This window comes from Podarcis liolepis (genome assembly GCF_965112155.1).
Source record: "Podarcis liolepis genome assembly, chromosome: 1".
Classification (NCBI taxonomy): Eukaryota; Metazoa; Chordata; class Lepidosauria; order Squamata; family Lacertidae; genus Podarcis; species Podarcis liolepis.
Genome location: NC_139554.1, coordinates 58,502,605 through 58,518,931, shown reverse-complemented (window position 1 = coordinate 58,518,931; position 16,327 = coordinate 58,502,605). Strand labels below are relative to the sequence as shown.

General features: G+C 39.6%; 1 protein-coding gene across 5 annotated transcripts in view; it reads left to right on the top strand.

The window, feature by feature from the left end:
- The window catches only part of ANO1 (anoctamin 1), a 142,169-nt gene that overhangs the window by 72,515 nt on the left and 53,327 nt on the right, over window positions 1-16,327 (top strand). For all 5 annotated transcript variants that reach the window (XM_083463156.1, XM_083463159.1, XM_083463157.1 and 2 more), the window contains exons 4-7: window positions 5,864-5,962; window positions 7,992-8,143; window positions 10,305-10,359; window positions 14,615-14,666. In XM_083463156.1, coding sequence (XP_083319282.1) covers window positions 5,864-5,962; window positions 7,992-8,143; window positions 10,305-10,359; window positions 14,615-14,666 — 358 coding nt within the window. The remainder of the gene's footprint in view (window positions 1-5,863; window positions 5,963-7,991; window positions 8,144-10,304; window positions 10,360-14,614; window positions 14,667-16,327) is intronic.

The following is a 16,327-nucleotide window of genomic DNA, read 5'->3' as shown; positions in this document are numbered from 1 at the left end:
AATTTCATGCTCAAGCTTTCTTCCACATAAGGTCTGAAGGAGTATTTAAAAGATCCACATGTTTCTCTGTCTAACGGCTATAGGAATTCCAACTCTCCGTCAAAAAGAAGTATTGATACTGCTATTTTAACCTCCATTTGTTCAAGGGAACCTTTTAGCAAAAGTTCCAAATTAAATGCTGGGCTCCAAGATGCAATTACACTGTGATTAAAGAGGAGTGGTACAGTATAGCTCCTTTCACCTGCTTAGCCAAAGCAAAGTGTTCTATTAAAAGAGTGCCTATCTCAAATAATAATTGTGGCATGAGTGAACTAATGCCAGCATGATTAAAAGAGAGAATCCCAGACATACTAATTTCAAAGGCAGAGGCTCAATTTCAATTGGCTGCTGAAGTCAGTTTCCTTCAGACTCCACTTTAAAGGTTGCCAGAGTCAACATGGAACCAGAACTCTTTTGTGTACAATAGTTCATAGAACAGAAAATCCGAGCAGTTCATATTTTCTCTCTCTCTCTCTCTCTCATTTTCATGCTGTATTAAAGGTACAGGAATATTATCATTAATTGAGTCCAACACATCAGCTGAAGAGGAAAGTGGAATATGCATTTGTGTGTGCATTTACAGGACTGAGGAGCTGTGTTTGAACTTCAGTGCCTGAATCTAAACCAGGGCAGAGGAACCATTTTCCACATGAGAACTGCATTCCTTCACAGGCAACCTTCTGAGGGGCTGGAGGCACAAGTGGGTGGGGCAATGGATTTGACACTTCCCTTTGTTCAGTAAGCTGAATGCAAAAGGACACCCACACATCTCTCCAAACTTTGTCCAGACAAGCAAGAAGCATTATTGTTGTTCAGGGACACATTCCCACCAGGCAAAAGAGCTTGAGGAAAGTCTGAAGCAAGGCCAGTGAGGGAGTGTGGCCTAGTGACAGTTCCAAGGACCAGGATAGAGAAGCTTGGAAGGCTGCTTTCAGCCCCTGGGCCTGAGGTTGATAACCCCTCTTTAGATTGTGAAAACAGCAAACAATCAACTTTCTCTTCAAATCTATCTGAGAACAAGTGGTAGGAGCTAGGGCAGGTTAGTGATATCCTGTCCTCAGTCCTCCTGATCTTCCACACTGTGGACTACTTCTACAAATGTGCTTGTACTGCTTTGTACAGTTGAACAGGACAATCCAACCCACCTAACTCCCCTTACACTAGGCTGGCAGGGAGGTGGAATGGAATGAGTGGAGGTGTCTCTCCATCCATCTCCCCAGCTAAGCTGCCAGCACCCTGGAAGCATCACTTGGGTAACGCCAACCTCCCTCTTCTGCCTGCCAGGCAAGTGGGAGTGCCATGGGCAGGATGCGCACCAGCAGAAGGACCCATAACCAGCCTCAGGGCCATTAAGTAACAGCATATGGTCCAATTTGAGCCTGATTACTATGTCACCTGCCAGCAATCTTACTGCCTCTTTTGACCCTGGCAGTGGAGCACTGCCAGGATAGTGGGCAGGTTTGGATTGCACCCTAAGGCACTATTTTTGGTCATTAGTCTTGCACTTTTTTGTTTTAAGTTACACATCTAAAATACAATAAAATTGAAGCAATTCTTGCTAACATTTTACAATAATTTCTTTGATATTGGCAAGTAATTGTATAGGTTAATATCAACATTATGCTTTTCATTTCCAAAAATCAATAGCTAGTTCTGTAAAAAAACAAACACAAAAAAATGAACAGATTTAACTCCATGAATTTAGCAGTTACCTTAGACATTAGTTTAGACATACCAGATTTTAGAGAGCCATTCTATTTTCGAGAGTGAAACAGGTTTAGGCTGCCATGAATAAACTTAAAATAAAAAAATTCCTTCCAGTAGCACCTTAAAGACCAACTAAGTTAGTTCTTGGTATGAGCTTTCGTGTGCATGCACACTTCTTCAGATAATTAGTGACTGACGTACCGTCTACCAAACACAAGGTAGAAAAATGGTTAGTTGAATCTAAAGTGACAACAACTTATCATTCAATAGTGTGTTTTACTGTTTGAAGTCAAATATGTCTGGATTGATGGACATTTTCACCCACGTATAGAAAGTTGGTGAAGGTTGAATGACATTTTCAGTATTTAAATTAATCAGACTTTAAGAGTCATATGTCTAATTTAAATGTTGGAGATGCCATTCAACCATGGCCAATTCAGTTACACAGTATAAGGTCTTTTAATATTACTTAGTCAAGTTAACAAACCCCAGTGTTCCAGTTACTGTACATCCAAATCATCAAGTTATGGTTTGCCCTTGATTTGAATGGAATTTCCAGTTTTGGCTTGGATGCCATGAACAAGCCATAGTTTGCCAATTTGGATGCAACAGCAAACTATGGCTTGAACTAAATTAGAAAAAACTAAGTGAACTGGAGCATGGAGGAGTAAGGAGCAGGGGAGAGAGCATTCAGTCTGTAATCTGGTATTATGTGTTAAACAACCTACAAAGTTAGCAGCACGTTCTAATAAAATTTGTTTCCATCAAAACTTAATCATATTTGCTGTGCCCAAAATTTCTCCTGTGTTCCCCCTCCCCCACCAGTGCCCATAAGTTGATGGGGAAAGAAATGGCATTTGAAAATGATCAGAGGGGAGATAAAATCTCAGTAATGAATGACATTTAGGGGTCTTTTTTTGCACTTACCTTACTTTTAAGTGGCTGAGGTGTTCCTTGTGAGTGTTCCTTAGCTTCTACAAATCATCTCACCAGTGGTCTGCACTCTGCAGCCTTCCCAAGTGCCCACAGTTAACCAAAACCCAGGAGAAGACTTCATAAGGTTACATCTCCACGGGGCTTTTTCATTCCAGGAAGTGTGGACAGCTAGGAATGCTGCAGGGTGTGTGCTGGGTTGGTGAGTGGCGGAGCTCAAACACCACCCTTGGCCACCTTGCAATGGAAGAGGTAAGCTCAAAACCCCACAGCCAAAAAATAAATAATGAAACCACTTTTGAAGAGGAATAAATTGGGAGGAGGTGCTGAACCTTCCACTGAAAATAAATGAGGCCAATAATGATATAGGCAGACTAAATAAATTTTATAGATACAGTCTGTATATACATACAGTCTATATCAAACAAATCTGAAGATGATATTAAAGGTTTGTTTGATACACCATTACTCTCTGTAATCCCAGAGTATAACTATGATACATGTCTTGATATTGTTGTGCAGTTATGCTGAAAGAGGCACATTAATATGTTCCTGGACAGACGGTATTCTTCACTTTAGTTTATCATTTTTACCAAATACAGTGCTTACAGTAATAGTAGTATTTCTAGGCAGAAGAATTCCGTGCATTCTGACTGGCAGCAGAATTCTATGCATGTCTACTCTGAAGTAGGTCACACTGACTTTGAGGGAACTTTACTCCCAGCCAAGTGGGTATATTCTCCAGAGGTATTGGACTCCAGCTCCCATCAGCGCCAGCTAGCCTTGTGGAGTAGTCAGAGATGATGTAAATTGTTGTTCAACAACATCTGGAGGGCCACAGGATTGCAGCCTAAGCTTGTGATTCTATACCCATTTACTTGAGAGTAAGTCCTGCTATGCTCAATGGGGCTTACTTCTGAGTAGACACATATGGTGATTGTGCTGCAGCAGCACATATCGCTATCCATCCACATATAATATCAACAATAAGCAAGTGTTTGAAGATGAGAGATCAGTTCTAGAAATAGGGCAAAATGGAGGCTTGCAGTCATTTGATTGGCTGTCATTGAGAGTTCCCTGAAGCCTTACTGCTGACTTTAATATTGGTTAAAAGTAAAAGCTTGTTTCAAGGAAGGCATATATTAAGTTGATTAAATTCTGCTCTGTGAAGTAAGCTAATACATGTTTTTGAAGCTTTGCCATATTGGAGATTGGCAGCTATTTATGTCCCTTGAGTAATGTATTTCTAGTAAGCAGGTGCACAGGACGGCAGGATGAAAACAGGCTTTTGTGCCTGTGCAAACTAGTACAGCAGCAACAGCGGTGGAACAAAAGGCTGAGAGGAGATGCTCTTCGCCTCTGAGCTGGTGTTCACAAACTGGTTGTAGATTACTTACTAGACTGGAAACAATTTTAAAACTAGAATTCAAATCTGTAGTATTGCCTGATCCAACAGCTACTTAATGCAAGCAAAACTAACATTGCAGAGGAGCAGACTTTTAAACACCCAGATTTATGCTAGGCAATCAATCAGACATTAAAGCGATCATCCTATAGACAAGACCAGGAATAGATGGCACTATAAAGAGAAAACACATTTCTGTTTATCAGCTATTCAGTGAATTGGACTGCTGTGAAGTAAATGAGTAATGAATTTTAACCCAGTGTTTCTAGTGCATTGCCACTTTCCATTTCAATCTTTACCTGGTAGATATAGCAAGGATTTCTTCTTCCTTTTTTTAGTGGGACTCTTATGTCTGCAACAAGTGGGGAAGAAACAGAAACTTAGTAGAAAATGCTTTTCTTGGTAGATACAGTGATGCAGGAAATGTGTTCATTGATAATTCTTTGCTTGGGAACACTGGATAGAACAAAGTAGTTTAAATGTATATGCTACCTTACTAGCCCCTTAAATATATATAATTATTCTAAAATAAAATTCAATAAAACCTAAACTTTAGATTTTATTTTTTTAAAGAATCATTGTAAACCTCAGACTTCTGGAGAAAGGATTGAAATTCCTCTTACAGAAAACTGATAAAAGTAGGGGGAGGAACTCTGTATACACCCATTCTTCGAATTGCTTTTTGTACAGAGCTGTCCTTTGAAGTTTTCTGCAATGTTCTTGACATCGTTTGTCAATTATGTGGACTAACTTGCATGGAAGCTTCTGTTGTTTATTTGCTGATGAGACAAATACGTTGGTCACGCCAGGAAATGTAATATATGTGCAGATTCAAATATTGCTATTTAAAAACAAGTATCATTGTGCCTTCCTCTTGAGACTAATTACATTCAGAGATTGCCAGCAGCAGACTTTGAATCAAGCACTGCTGCCTTAAACATGTCGGTTGCACTGATGTGATCTGCTTTGCGCAGCAGGCAGCACTTGGCACTGTCGTTGAGCCTTTCAGCATCTACACTTGCTACAGAAGGAACTGTGCTGGGTGCAGAACAAGCCTTTAAAAAGAGAAAATGTGAAATATTGGTTAGTCTTGGCTCAACAGTTGTTCTAAAGATTCATCCCAACACCTGTGTTGGTTCTTGTCCAAAGGCGATAGGAACATTGGGAGCCTTATACTGAGCCTTATTCTGATTCAGACCATCAGTCTGTCCAACACTGTGTTGACTACACTGACTGACAGCAGCTCCCTGGGAGATGCCAGGAATTGAACCTGTGACCTTCTGCATTCAACCAGGTGCTCTACAACTTCCCCCAAGATACAAAAGAGCTTCCCAAAAATCACATAGCTGAAGTGTTTCCTCTCTTGGCCGCTATAGTTTTAGAACCCTTCTGCCCTTGTAAAGAAAACTTTAGCCACTGTGGAAAGTGAACCGATTCCACTTCCTTTACAAAATGTCTTTATTGTTTAATCTTAAATCTGGGCTGTTTAATATCAGTGCTATGCTCACAAACTATTTTTATGGGATATTGACTTATCCTTTAAATGATTGTTCACTTGTTTATGACTTACGTGAATCAGAGTTATCTCTCTCGCATCCCTCCTTTGTTTTCTGTGAAATGTAGTCATTAGTTTCATCCACATGTCAAATAAACTAGCTTTTGGAAAATAGCTCATGGGGGGGGGGGGGAATCTTCCAGGCCTGTGTGAAATTGAGCAGATTTGTGTTTCAGGTTATTTGATAAAAAGTTTTCCCTTTCTGTCCCTCCAAATGTTTTTAGACAAAAATACATGGGCTTGGATTTGTGAAAATACATGCACCTTGGAATGTTTTGTGCCGGGAAGCAGAATTTATGAAGCTGAAGATGCCCACAAAAAAGGTTAGTTTAAATATTATTTTATACTAGGAAACATAAAAGTTATTTATGGTTTAGTGTTTTTTTAAAAAATACAAGAAGTGGAGAAATTAGCTTTCTACTTAATATAATTTGCTATACAATTTATAATGTACTGCACAGTGACATAAAAATGTGTGGTTTGAGATGCACGTGGGGAAATTTCTACCATTTTGCAGTTTGCTTATTAACATTTATATCCATTTTCCCATGAATCGCACCCAAGCAGCTTGCCCAGGTTTGCATTTCATATGGCTACACCTTAGTCTATTGCTAACATCCACCCATTTAGAGCTGACCTCCCACACTCAGTCAAGAGACTGCTTATTATGTTTTCCTTGACTGCCTCACAACACTAATGAGGCCACCACAGCCTTTTACGGGCAGACTGATAACCAAGTACAGTATGCCAGGTTCCATGGCATGTCCAAACAACCTCAGGACCAACAAGGGAATATTCTCTTCATCAAGGAACAGCACTTTGCACATACTTGAGGCATTTTGTTTAAGAAAAGAAAAGAAACAAACAAAAAATACCCTTCTCCCAAGAAAAGAAACAGTCTGCATGATCAGGTAAACCAAAATAGGGTTAGGTGGCAACACTAACATGAACAACGCACATCTGCTCTGCAAACCTAAAATGGTTGTGTATCCTTTTAGATGCCATTGCTTCTCCTCTTGTAGGGTAGCCTTGCTGACATAGAGAAATTGTTCTCTGTTAGACATAACTGCATGGATCCCAACAGGAGTGAAGTTCTAAATATCCTCTGAGGGGAAGCCTTGTAGCCAAGTCACAAGGTGAATGACGTTTCTTCACCATCAGTGCTAGAGGTCTTGCTGCAGCAGTGTAATTGAATCCCATGTCTTCTTGTCTATGACAAGAAGCCTTGCTCCCTATGCTGTGGGACATTGCAGCTGCAATGCTTGGGTGATAGAAAAGACCCAGGGAAAGAGTTCCTTTCTCTGTGTGTGATTTGCCACCGCTCTGATGTGAAAGTGCAAATACAAATAAGGTGGGTTCTGTGTCCTTCACTCCAGCGCTGCCTGTCACCACCAGCAACATCACAACAAGGTTGTGGTTCCGTATACAGATTTATGCATGTGAAGAGTCCCATGTCTGTGCCCAACATTTGGCGAGCATGAAAGGATTGGTTGGACCTAGTCCTACCTTCCCAATGAATCTTTGAATTGTCATTATGAAAGTGACAGCACATTGTCACCAGATGACAGGAGGATGTGATGAATGTGAAGCTTCTGAGGGAAGTATCTGTACCTGTTCAGGGTGCAAAACTGAGAAATGGATCAATATTTAATGACATGCTAAGTGCAGAAAGCAGACTCTGCAGGGAAATGTCTCTAATGGAACAGGAGACAGCCTGAGAGTACATAGTAATTTATTGCAAGTAAAACTAAAATTAAACTTTGGGATTTCAGTTTTAGATTAGGAGCTGATCCATTCCCATTTATCATGCTACTTGTTTTAATTATGTTTCTAAATTTTACAATAGCCTGCCATTATACTGAAGAATGTTAAATTATGGAGGTGTAGGGTTGAAAGGGATCAGATCTGCAACTGCATAGAAGTAGGATTGTTCTTTTCCCAAAATAGATGGGAGCATCATGATCCAAAGCAGGAAGTACTATTATACCGTAACTAAAGCTATGTATACTCATTGCTAAAAAGGGGGATGGGAGATAAAGAAAATTCTGCAATCTGTATAAATTGTTCTAATTTACTTAATCCTTTATTTGGGATCATTTATTGTATATTATTATTGTTTTAAACATTAACAGGGTTCAATTCAGAGTTCCCCAGAGCAGAACTTCACTAACTAGAATCTCCCACTGGCAGAGAGCATGCAAAGGGTGTACTTATCACCTATTTCGTTGCCCCTTGTACTGTACAGATTTTGATTTTGATTTTCTTTTGAAGAATGTTCTGTTCTTGATGCCTTGGTATCCTTTGTCAATGACTTGAAAAAAATAATGGATTGTTTGTTTGTTTGGTCCTCAGGTATATCAAATTCATCAACCTCATGGCCTATTGAAAAAAATCAATTCCGTAATTCAAAAAATAACAGAGCCCATCCAACCTAAAGTGGCAGAACACAAACATCAGACAGTGAAACGCCTCTCCTACCCCTTCTCCAGGGAGAAACAACACTTGTAAGTCAAAGTTCGTCATCTTTAATGTCATTTTCAGCAAACTCGGCCTCTGGGAATACAACTTGAAGATAAATCATGAGAATATTAATAGAAATACGTAGGCCAGTGTTTAGATGCAACTAGCACTAAGATGATCATTTTTTTCCAAATAAACAAGATCTCGTACGACTCGAAGAAGAGCCTTGTCTTAGTCAGCTACCCTAAGAAAGTCTTAAACAAAGAAATATTTGTGCCTCTCCGAAGTTAGCAACGTCAATAAAGAAAGACCAATCATATAGCTATGATTGTTCTCATCCGAAAGCTAAAAACAATTGGGTTATGTCACTTGCATGCCAAAGCGACCCAAACAATAGAGTGGCCATCCTGTGTTTCAGACTTCATGTTTGCCAGGAGCAAAGTATAATCAAGGGGAGAGAAAAACCAGTCTGTTAAATGCTCAGTGTTTGCCCGAAGCAGGCATGAGAGGGAATGAGTTGGGGCGATAATTCAACTAACAAGTCCTGTCAGCGCAAGGATTTCTACTTACACAATGGGACTCCGACTCCTCACATACCTTGCACTCCCCCTCCAAATCTGTTGGGGAAGCCCAGAACAGATTTAGGAGATGCAAGGGACAGGAAAGGGGGAGAATGTTCTGCTGTGCAAGCAACAATCCTTGTCCTGACATGTAGCAGTGCGACCCCTTGTGTCCTTTAAGGTTCCCCATTGGTACCACCCATTGCGGCAAATGAAACAGCATACTTCAGTGACTTGGGCTAATCAGCACACTCCAGGGCTAAAAATCAGCTTTCAATGTGATCAGAACTTTAAAAAACTATCATGTACTGTCTGCACATGAAGGGTTTCTTTGGTTGCCAGTGGTAACGCAGGGAACCAAGAAGTAATGCTTAGGAATCCTAACTGTATGACCGGGAGCTGCAGATGACCAGCTTTCCGCGTTGTTGAGTGGTGGTCGACATAGCTCTTTTCCCCTGCGGCTATCACATGCTAAGTGGCTGTATGGATTTGCTCCAAATGTAGATTAAGCAGGAGATAAGAGAGAAGCTTTTGCTGTCTTAGGGACCCCATCCTCATAGCTGGGAAACTGTAAAAGTACAGTGGTACCTCTGGTTACGAACTTAATTTATTCCGGACGTCCATTCTTAAGCTGAAACCGTTCTTATCCTGAGGTGCGCTTTCGCTAGTGGGGTCTCCCGCTGCGTGTGCGCCTCTGGCGCATGATTTCCGTTCGCATTCTGGGGCAGAGTTCTCAACCAGGAGCAGCTACTTCTGGGTTAGCGGAGTTTGTAACCCGAATCATTTATATACCACTGTATAAGAAATGTGTGTCCTTGGGATCTCTGTGTGACAATTCGTGCAGATTTTAGCTCTCATTATAGGATAGATAGTGATTCTCTGCAGAGTAACGAATGTGCCTTTTGTTTTGTAGAGACGCACTTGTACTGTACCCATTGTGTGCTTACTGCACCATTTATTTTGTGTGAAGGGGGGGAGAAAGAGATTTGCAGATAGAAGTATATGAAATCAACAGACAGCTACTTTAATATTGCAAGAGCAGCAACAGGTGCTACACATTGTCTAGGAAACAGAGTTTATTATTCTTCCCATCAGAGTGCACATTCAGTTTGGCTACAGAATATTCGGGGGCAATCAATCAATAGACTGATTGGCTCCACCCGGGCGGCTCAGCCCTTCTCCGTTGCCGCGCCAGACCTCCCGGCCACTCCCGCCCGAAGAGGAGCTGCCGTGGTGGACAGCAGCTGCATCCGCTCAAGGACGGAGGGCCCCAAAGTGAAGGGAAAAGCAAATGAAGGAGGTCCCGCCTTCCTGAAGCACCTTTTCGTTCAGGAAGTTGGCGCCTTGAACTTTGAACCCCACGCTCAACTGTGATTGGGGGCTTCTGAGATTTCTAGAGAGGAATGGCTGCTGTCCAAAGATCTGGAACTGGAAGCAAAAAAGCAATGCATAGGAGATATTTATTATTCCAACACATTTAAGATGCTGCTGGTCCTTTTTTTAGGGAAATTCAGAGAAATAAAGAGTCAACATTTAGAAGTGCCACCTCTTCTTTCGAAGACACACACAGCCAGAAAATAAAGTTGACTTGTTTGAAATCCATATTATACATTTAATCACTCCCCCTCTTTCAATGTTTTGACAGATTTGACCTCTCTGACAGAGATTCCTTTTTTGACAGCAAGACCAGAAGCACCATAGTAAGTATTACAATATAATACTTATGTTATAATACTTACGTTATAAAAAATATTGTATTCCCAGTTTACAAACCAACCCTAATTATGTCTACTCAGAAAAAAGTCCAATAGGGCTTGACTTCAATAGAGCTTCCTCCCAGTTAATTTCTTATTTAATTAATTAATTAATTAATTTAACAAAAATTATATGCTACTTGATTGTAAGAAAGCCTGTAAGCTGTTAATAAAATGCAAAATCCTTCTTAGAAATAGGTATTTAAAAACATTCAAATGCTAATAAAGATGTACAGTAACTTAATACAGTGCTTTCTTTTTTTCTTGCTAGTGGAGCTCACTTCCCCCTATCATATGAGTCATCTCCATGTCACAGAAATGTCAGTGGCAGGGTTGTATGAATCTCAAGCCAGGTCATCCTGAATTGAATTCCTGTCCTCTGTATAGAATTACTATGAAATATAGGAACAGAAAGTAATGACAAGAAGTGCTCCTAAAACATTTCATAAATGCCCCCCCTACACACACACACACACACACACACACACACACAATGTAACATAGAATACCTGTGAGCTGGCTCTTGGGCATATTCACAACAAAGAGATTCCCCACCACAAGCACATGTTCCAGAGTGGCCCCAGACAACAGCTCTCTTTTTGAAATTGAAATCAGAAAAATTCAGTGAACACTGGACAACCATGTGAACCACTGATCCATTAAAATCAGCTGTGAGCCACTGATCCATTGAAATAGGAAGAAATCTCCCATACCCAGGCCTAGTTATGCACTGCTGACAAATAAGGGCTGAGGATGAGTAGAACCATTCCTTTCTTTCCAGAACGTGTTTACTCTCATCAAGTGGAAAGACAACCATAGAAAGAATCCGTGGGAAAGAGATAACATTTTCTGTGCTTCCTTTTGCATTTATCAATAAACAATACATAACTGTAACTGAAGCGTATAATTTTTTATGCGGTTATGTAAATACATTCTCTTCAGCAGGGGACAGCAATTGGCCAGCCCTCCCCCTTTTTAGTCACTTGTTTTCCTTCTTCCCTGAAGTTGCCATCCAGCGTTCATTTCTAAGCTCTCTTATAATATTAACTAAATAGGTCAATATTTAGTCACTCCCATCCCTAGCATTGCGTGACAGACAGTTCAGAAGCATTCATTTAGTTTTCTCATTTAAAAGTCTTTTCTTCTCAGCTCCTCATCTGACAACTGAGGGGAACATTTTCTTACCTCCCAGGACTTCATGATTTTGCAGTGGTGACGGGTGATGTTCCATAGCAAACTTAAACATGGAAGAAGGGTCCTTTGTTGTCTTCCCCATTTCTCAGAAACAAGAGAATGCTCCAATTTCCAGCTGCTCTTGTCTACTCTTGAGTGGACTATTAGCATGGTGAAGAAGAGAGGAATAACTGTTCAGTGATTTATTTATTTTTAAAAACCCTGCTGGTTTAAAGTCATGAGTTAAGGCCAACACATGTTGGCTCCACAAATCAAGGAAGCTGGAAGCTAAGGCTGATGCCTTAACACACATGACCCATGATTGTCAATGATGTGCAATGGATTTGGAAGTGCTCATGACCAGGAGAAAAGCTTTCATTCTTTGCTATGTTAAGATTTCCACCAGCAGGTATGTTGCAAGGCATTTAGAATTGCCTTAGAATCTGAGGTTCTTGATGGAGGTAAAACATGCAGGATCAAGAGTATACGAGACATCTTTGTCCCCATCACTGCATCCTCCCCATCTGAATTTGTGTCGTGCCCACAGGAGTTTCTCGTTTCCAAATGTGGCCATGTTATATTAGAATAGACATTGCACATAGCATCTGCAATATGGTTCCCTCCACAGTCATTGTATTCCTGGCCAAAAAAATAACTTCAAAAATTGATCTATGCACGCATCACCTTATTGCACCAGAAGTTGTCATAGACTTGAATGAAAAAAACGGCTGCTCAGAAGTTCACCAAACCATTGAAGGATCACATGCCCCAGCAAGCCTGAATAAAATGCATCAGCCACTTTTGGAAAACTGGAAAGAAATACATTTTGAAATTGGAGTAAAAAATATAAATGTGCTGATTTTCAGCACCTTTAAAATTGCTGTTGCTGTGGCAATTTTTAGTGGATCAGCTTGATCATGTACACAAGGTTTTCAGTTATTAGCTCAGTAAGTGTCATTTTTATAAATTGTAGAATTTATAATAGTGGGACTTTTTTTGTAAACTCAAGGGCACTCCCATGCCCTTTAATGAGTCACTAATGAATAGCATCCAGTTTATGGTTGGTCCTCTTGTCTTGTCAGATGTTATGGGATGAAAGGGTCTGTACAAAGGCTTTTAAAATACTTCCTCTATGGAGTCCTTCCATCTCCCTCCTTTCCTTAATCAGTCCTCAATAATCCAGCACTCTCATATATCATATATCATATATCATAATGTCAACATTTTTCGTATGCTGATGTCATCTTTCACTTCCTGTGGCTCCTTCAGTAATCCAGTACTGGTCCTTTTCTCCCATATAGACTTAACTAGCCTTACTCATGCTGCCTTCTTTCCTTTATGTTATTTGCAAAGAGAAAAGTAAACTGTTAACAACGTTTATCTATTGCCACTTTAATTGGGGATGTGGGTAATATATGCTACTTCTACTCAGACTAAAACCATTGCAATTAATGACCCTCAATAGGTTCCATTAATCTCCATGGGTCTACTTTGTGTAGGACTAGACTTGGATACAAGCCATTAGCCCTAATTTTGTTTTAAATAACTGAACAGAAGTTGCTAATATGTGGAGCATCTTTTAAGAACAATCCTCTGGTGAGATGCTTGTCGGAATTCATTAATTCTGTATAATGTAAAACTATTTCTATCTAGATTTTCCACCTTGCAAATATTGTATTTTGAAGGGCAGCATACAACTCCCTTTAAAATTTAAGGCTTAAATAAATGAGCAAATGAATGCAGAAACTACTTAAGATTGGAGTTGAAAACAAGTCTCTTGATTTTATACCAAGCTTCAAATAAATATAAAGGACAAGATATGTATATACCTTACAATCAACACCATAAATAGCGAAATTCACTTACTGCTGTTTTCTCTATATCTGTATTTTAAAATGTTAACATTTATAAACTATAAATAACCCTTTTTTAGTTTTCATTTTAAACTCTTTAAGTATCAATTCTGCCAGAAATACTATCCTTCGAGGTTTTTTGTTTTTTTGGGGTTTTTTGCAAAGGAAGAATAGTTAGTAAGTATAGTTCTTTATTGTTTGTTTCCATGGCGTGATAATCCAGCTGCAATCCACTAATTATATGACTTCTATTTTTGACACACAAAAATCTATCCAAAATGCAAACATGGCCACAATGCTAAAACGGTACGTGTTTAAACAAAACAGTGCTTAGCAAAACAGAAAGAATGACTTCAGCTAAATTCCAAATGTATACCTAGACTTGAAGGTAAGTACACCACTTTGGGGCTCATTAGAGTGGGAAAAGAGCCTATTGTTTTGGAATGTTTTAATTGGCTTGAACCTGCACCTTGGAAGTCAAGGAACCACAAACATGGATGAATCATCCAACTCAATTGGGCAGATGGGAGTTGCGAGCGAACCGTTGTTGTTGTTGTTGTTCAGGGAACTCCTGAATAATAGAAGTAATACTATAGAAATAATACAGTATATGTATGGTTACTATCTGGCATACATGGCAATGGCTATAGTTTATAGGGTGGTGACCCAGAAGTGGACATTTGCAGTGATTTTTAACTCATGGAGCAGAATGTACACATATGGGAAGGTATGGTTATCAACCTTAGGGGGGGGGGAGAGCAACCGAAGAGTCAGTAATGGCATTCAAAGCAAGAGACACGGGGAGGTATTCACCTACCATGCCCCATTAGTGCAAGGATCTCTGCTTGCATAGCAAGACTTCCCTCCCTCCCTCCCTCTCCTCTACTCCTACCCCGGCTAGCATCCTTCAGCAAATCTGGTTCAGAGGAGATTTGGGGCAGCCAGCAGGGAAAGGAGAAGGAATGCTCACCTTATTGAATTCTACCCATACTGCACAAAGCTCCTAATTCCTGTGTGCTGAAATAATTGCAAATTCTTAATATTCGATGATGGTGCTCAAGAACTTAAACCTGCCAGTGCTTATATTTGATCGGTATGCAATCAAAATCTTACTGCTAATTTCCCAAGGGCTACAGGTGACCTGGTGTTTATAAAACCATTTTTTCCCCTTGTAGGTTTATGAAATATTGAAAAGAACTACATGCACCAAAGCCAAATATAGCATGGGTAAGAAAGTTTATTTAGCTTGCAGATCAGCATATTTTCCAGATTCCAGAATATTTGAAATTTACGTGTGAAGAGTTTGCAAGTTTTTTTATTCTCTTGTCTAATATAGTTCATGTAACCGAGAGTGATTTGTGTGATTTTAACTTGCAGAGATTATGAACTGCTTAAACTGATTTTGTGGAGAGAGACTCAGCTGATATACTTATATGATAAACCAATATATGATAAACCAATATATTGCATACACTCACATTGTTTATGCATCTCTCTGTTTTTAGGCCATCAACCTTTTATGGATACATGCCATATTTCCCATGCTCTTTGGATATAATTCTGCCAGGTCTCAAAACAAGACATGTGCAGTACAGTCCTATGCATGTTTACTTGGAAGTAAGTCCTACTGTGTTTAATATGACTTACTCCCTAGTAAGTGTGTTTAGGCTTTTAATCTTTGTGTGCATCTCTCACTGCGCTACTCTAATCAAAGCTAACCTTTGAAATTTATTGTAATTTCTATTCTGGCAAGCCATTCACCCACAGGGTGTTAAAAACAAGTATGGGAAACCGGATTACTGCTATGCATGTGCAAATATTGGCACAAAGACTGATTAAACAACTTTCAAATAATGGAAGACTAAGTTTTGAGTATTTATCAATCCCTGGCTTAAACTGGGCCATTTGATCAACATTTCCCATAGCACTCTTATACACTTCTTTATTTGTTTGTTAAGTATTTTATTTATTCCATAAAATAATTTATGCCCTGCTTTTTTTGCTTTTAAAAGCCCTATTAAGGCAACTTACAAAGTACAAATCAAATCAGAATGCTAGTTGAGTGGCTTCTGCTGTGCCTTTAAGACACTGTAATGTGGGGTTTTTTTAATGGAGGTTCTTCCTTCAGTGGTATGCTATTGAGAAACTTGTTGTAGGGAATACCTTACAGTCTGTATTGGAATATACAGACATATGCCTGAGTCTTGGCACTGTGTTAGAGGAAACTGTAGAGTTTGATGCATTGGTGGCATGTGCCAAGCTGGCTTTGTTTCTCTATGGTCTGTACATGCTTTATACAACAACAGTAATCAAACTGGTTGATTTTGTAACCAACCAGGAATATTCATGGAATCAACCCTTGCTTAAAAGCTTGTGTGTTGTTTTAAGAAAGTAAGTGTGATGTGTGATTTTTTTTCTTTCAGGAGAAATGAGGTTTCAAGAAATCATTTCCTTTACCTATGTCTGATCATAGCATTTACAAATCAATTTGCCGTTGTGGTCACAAAATGGCCTAACAATCATGACTACATTAACAGAGAAAGTGGTCTGATAAATTATATATTCCTTCCATCAGAAGTGGATGTGAAGGTGGGGAACACCAGTGTGCACAGCTTGATTAAAAAATAATGGTTGGGCACTTTCTTCAAAAGATGTAAAGTGATGTAATGCTGTCTGGGACTGCATTTTATATAATCCTAACAGTATATCAAAGTGTGAAGTTGGTTAGGATCAACAGCCAATCTGAAATGAACTTCCAAGATGTCACTAACTCCAAAATCTGACAAGACACTTCCACATTTCTCAGTTTTCAGGTGACTGACACCCAGAGCACTTTTCAGCAGATTTCATCCTCGGAACCTTCATTGGAAACATAAGAGCCCCCCAAT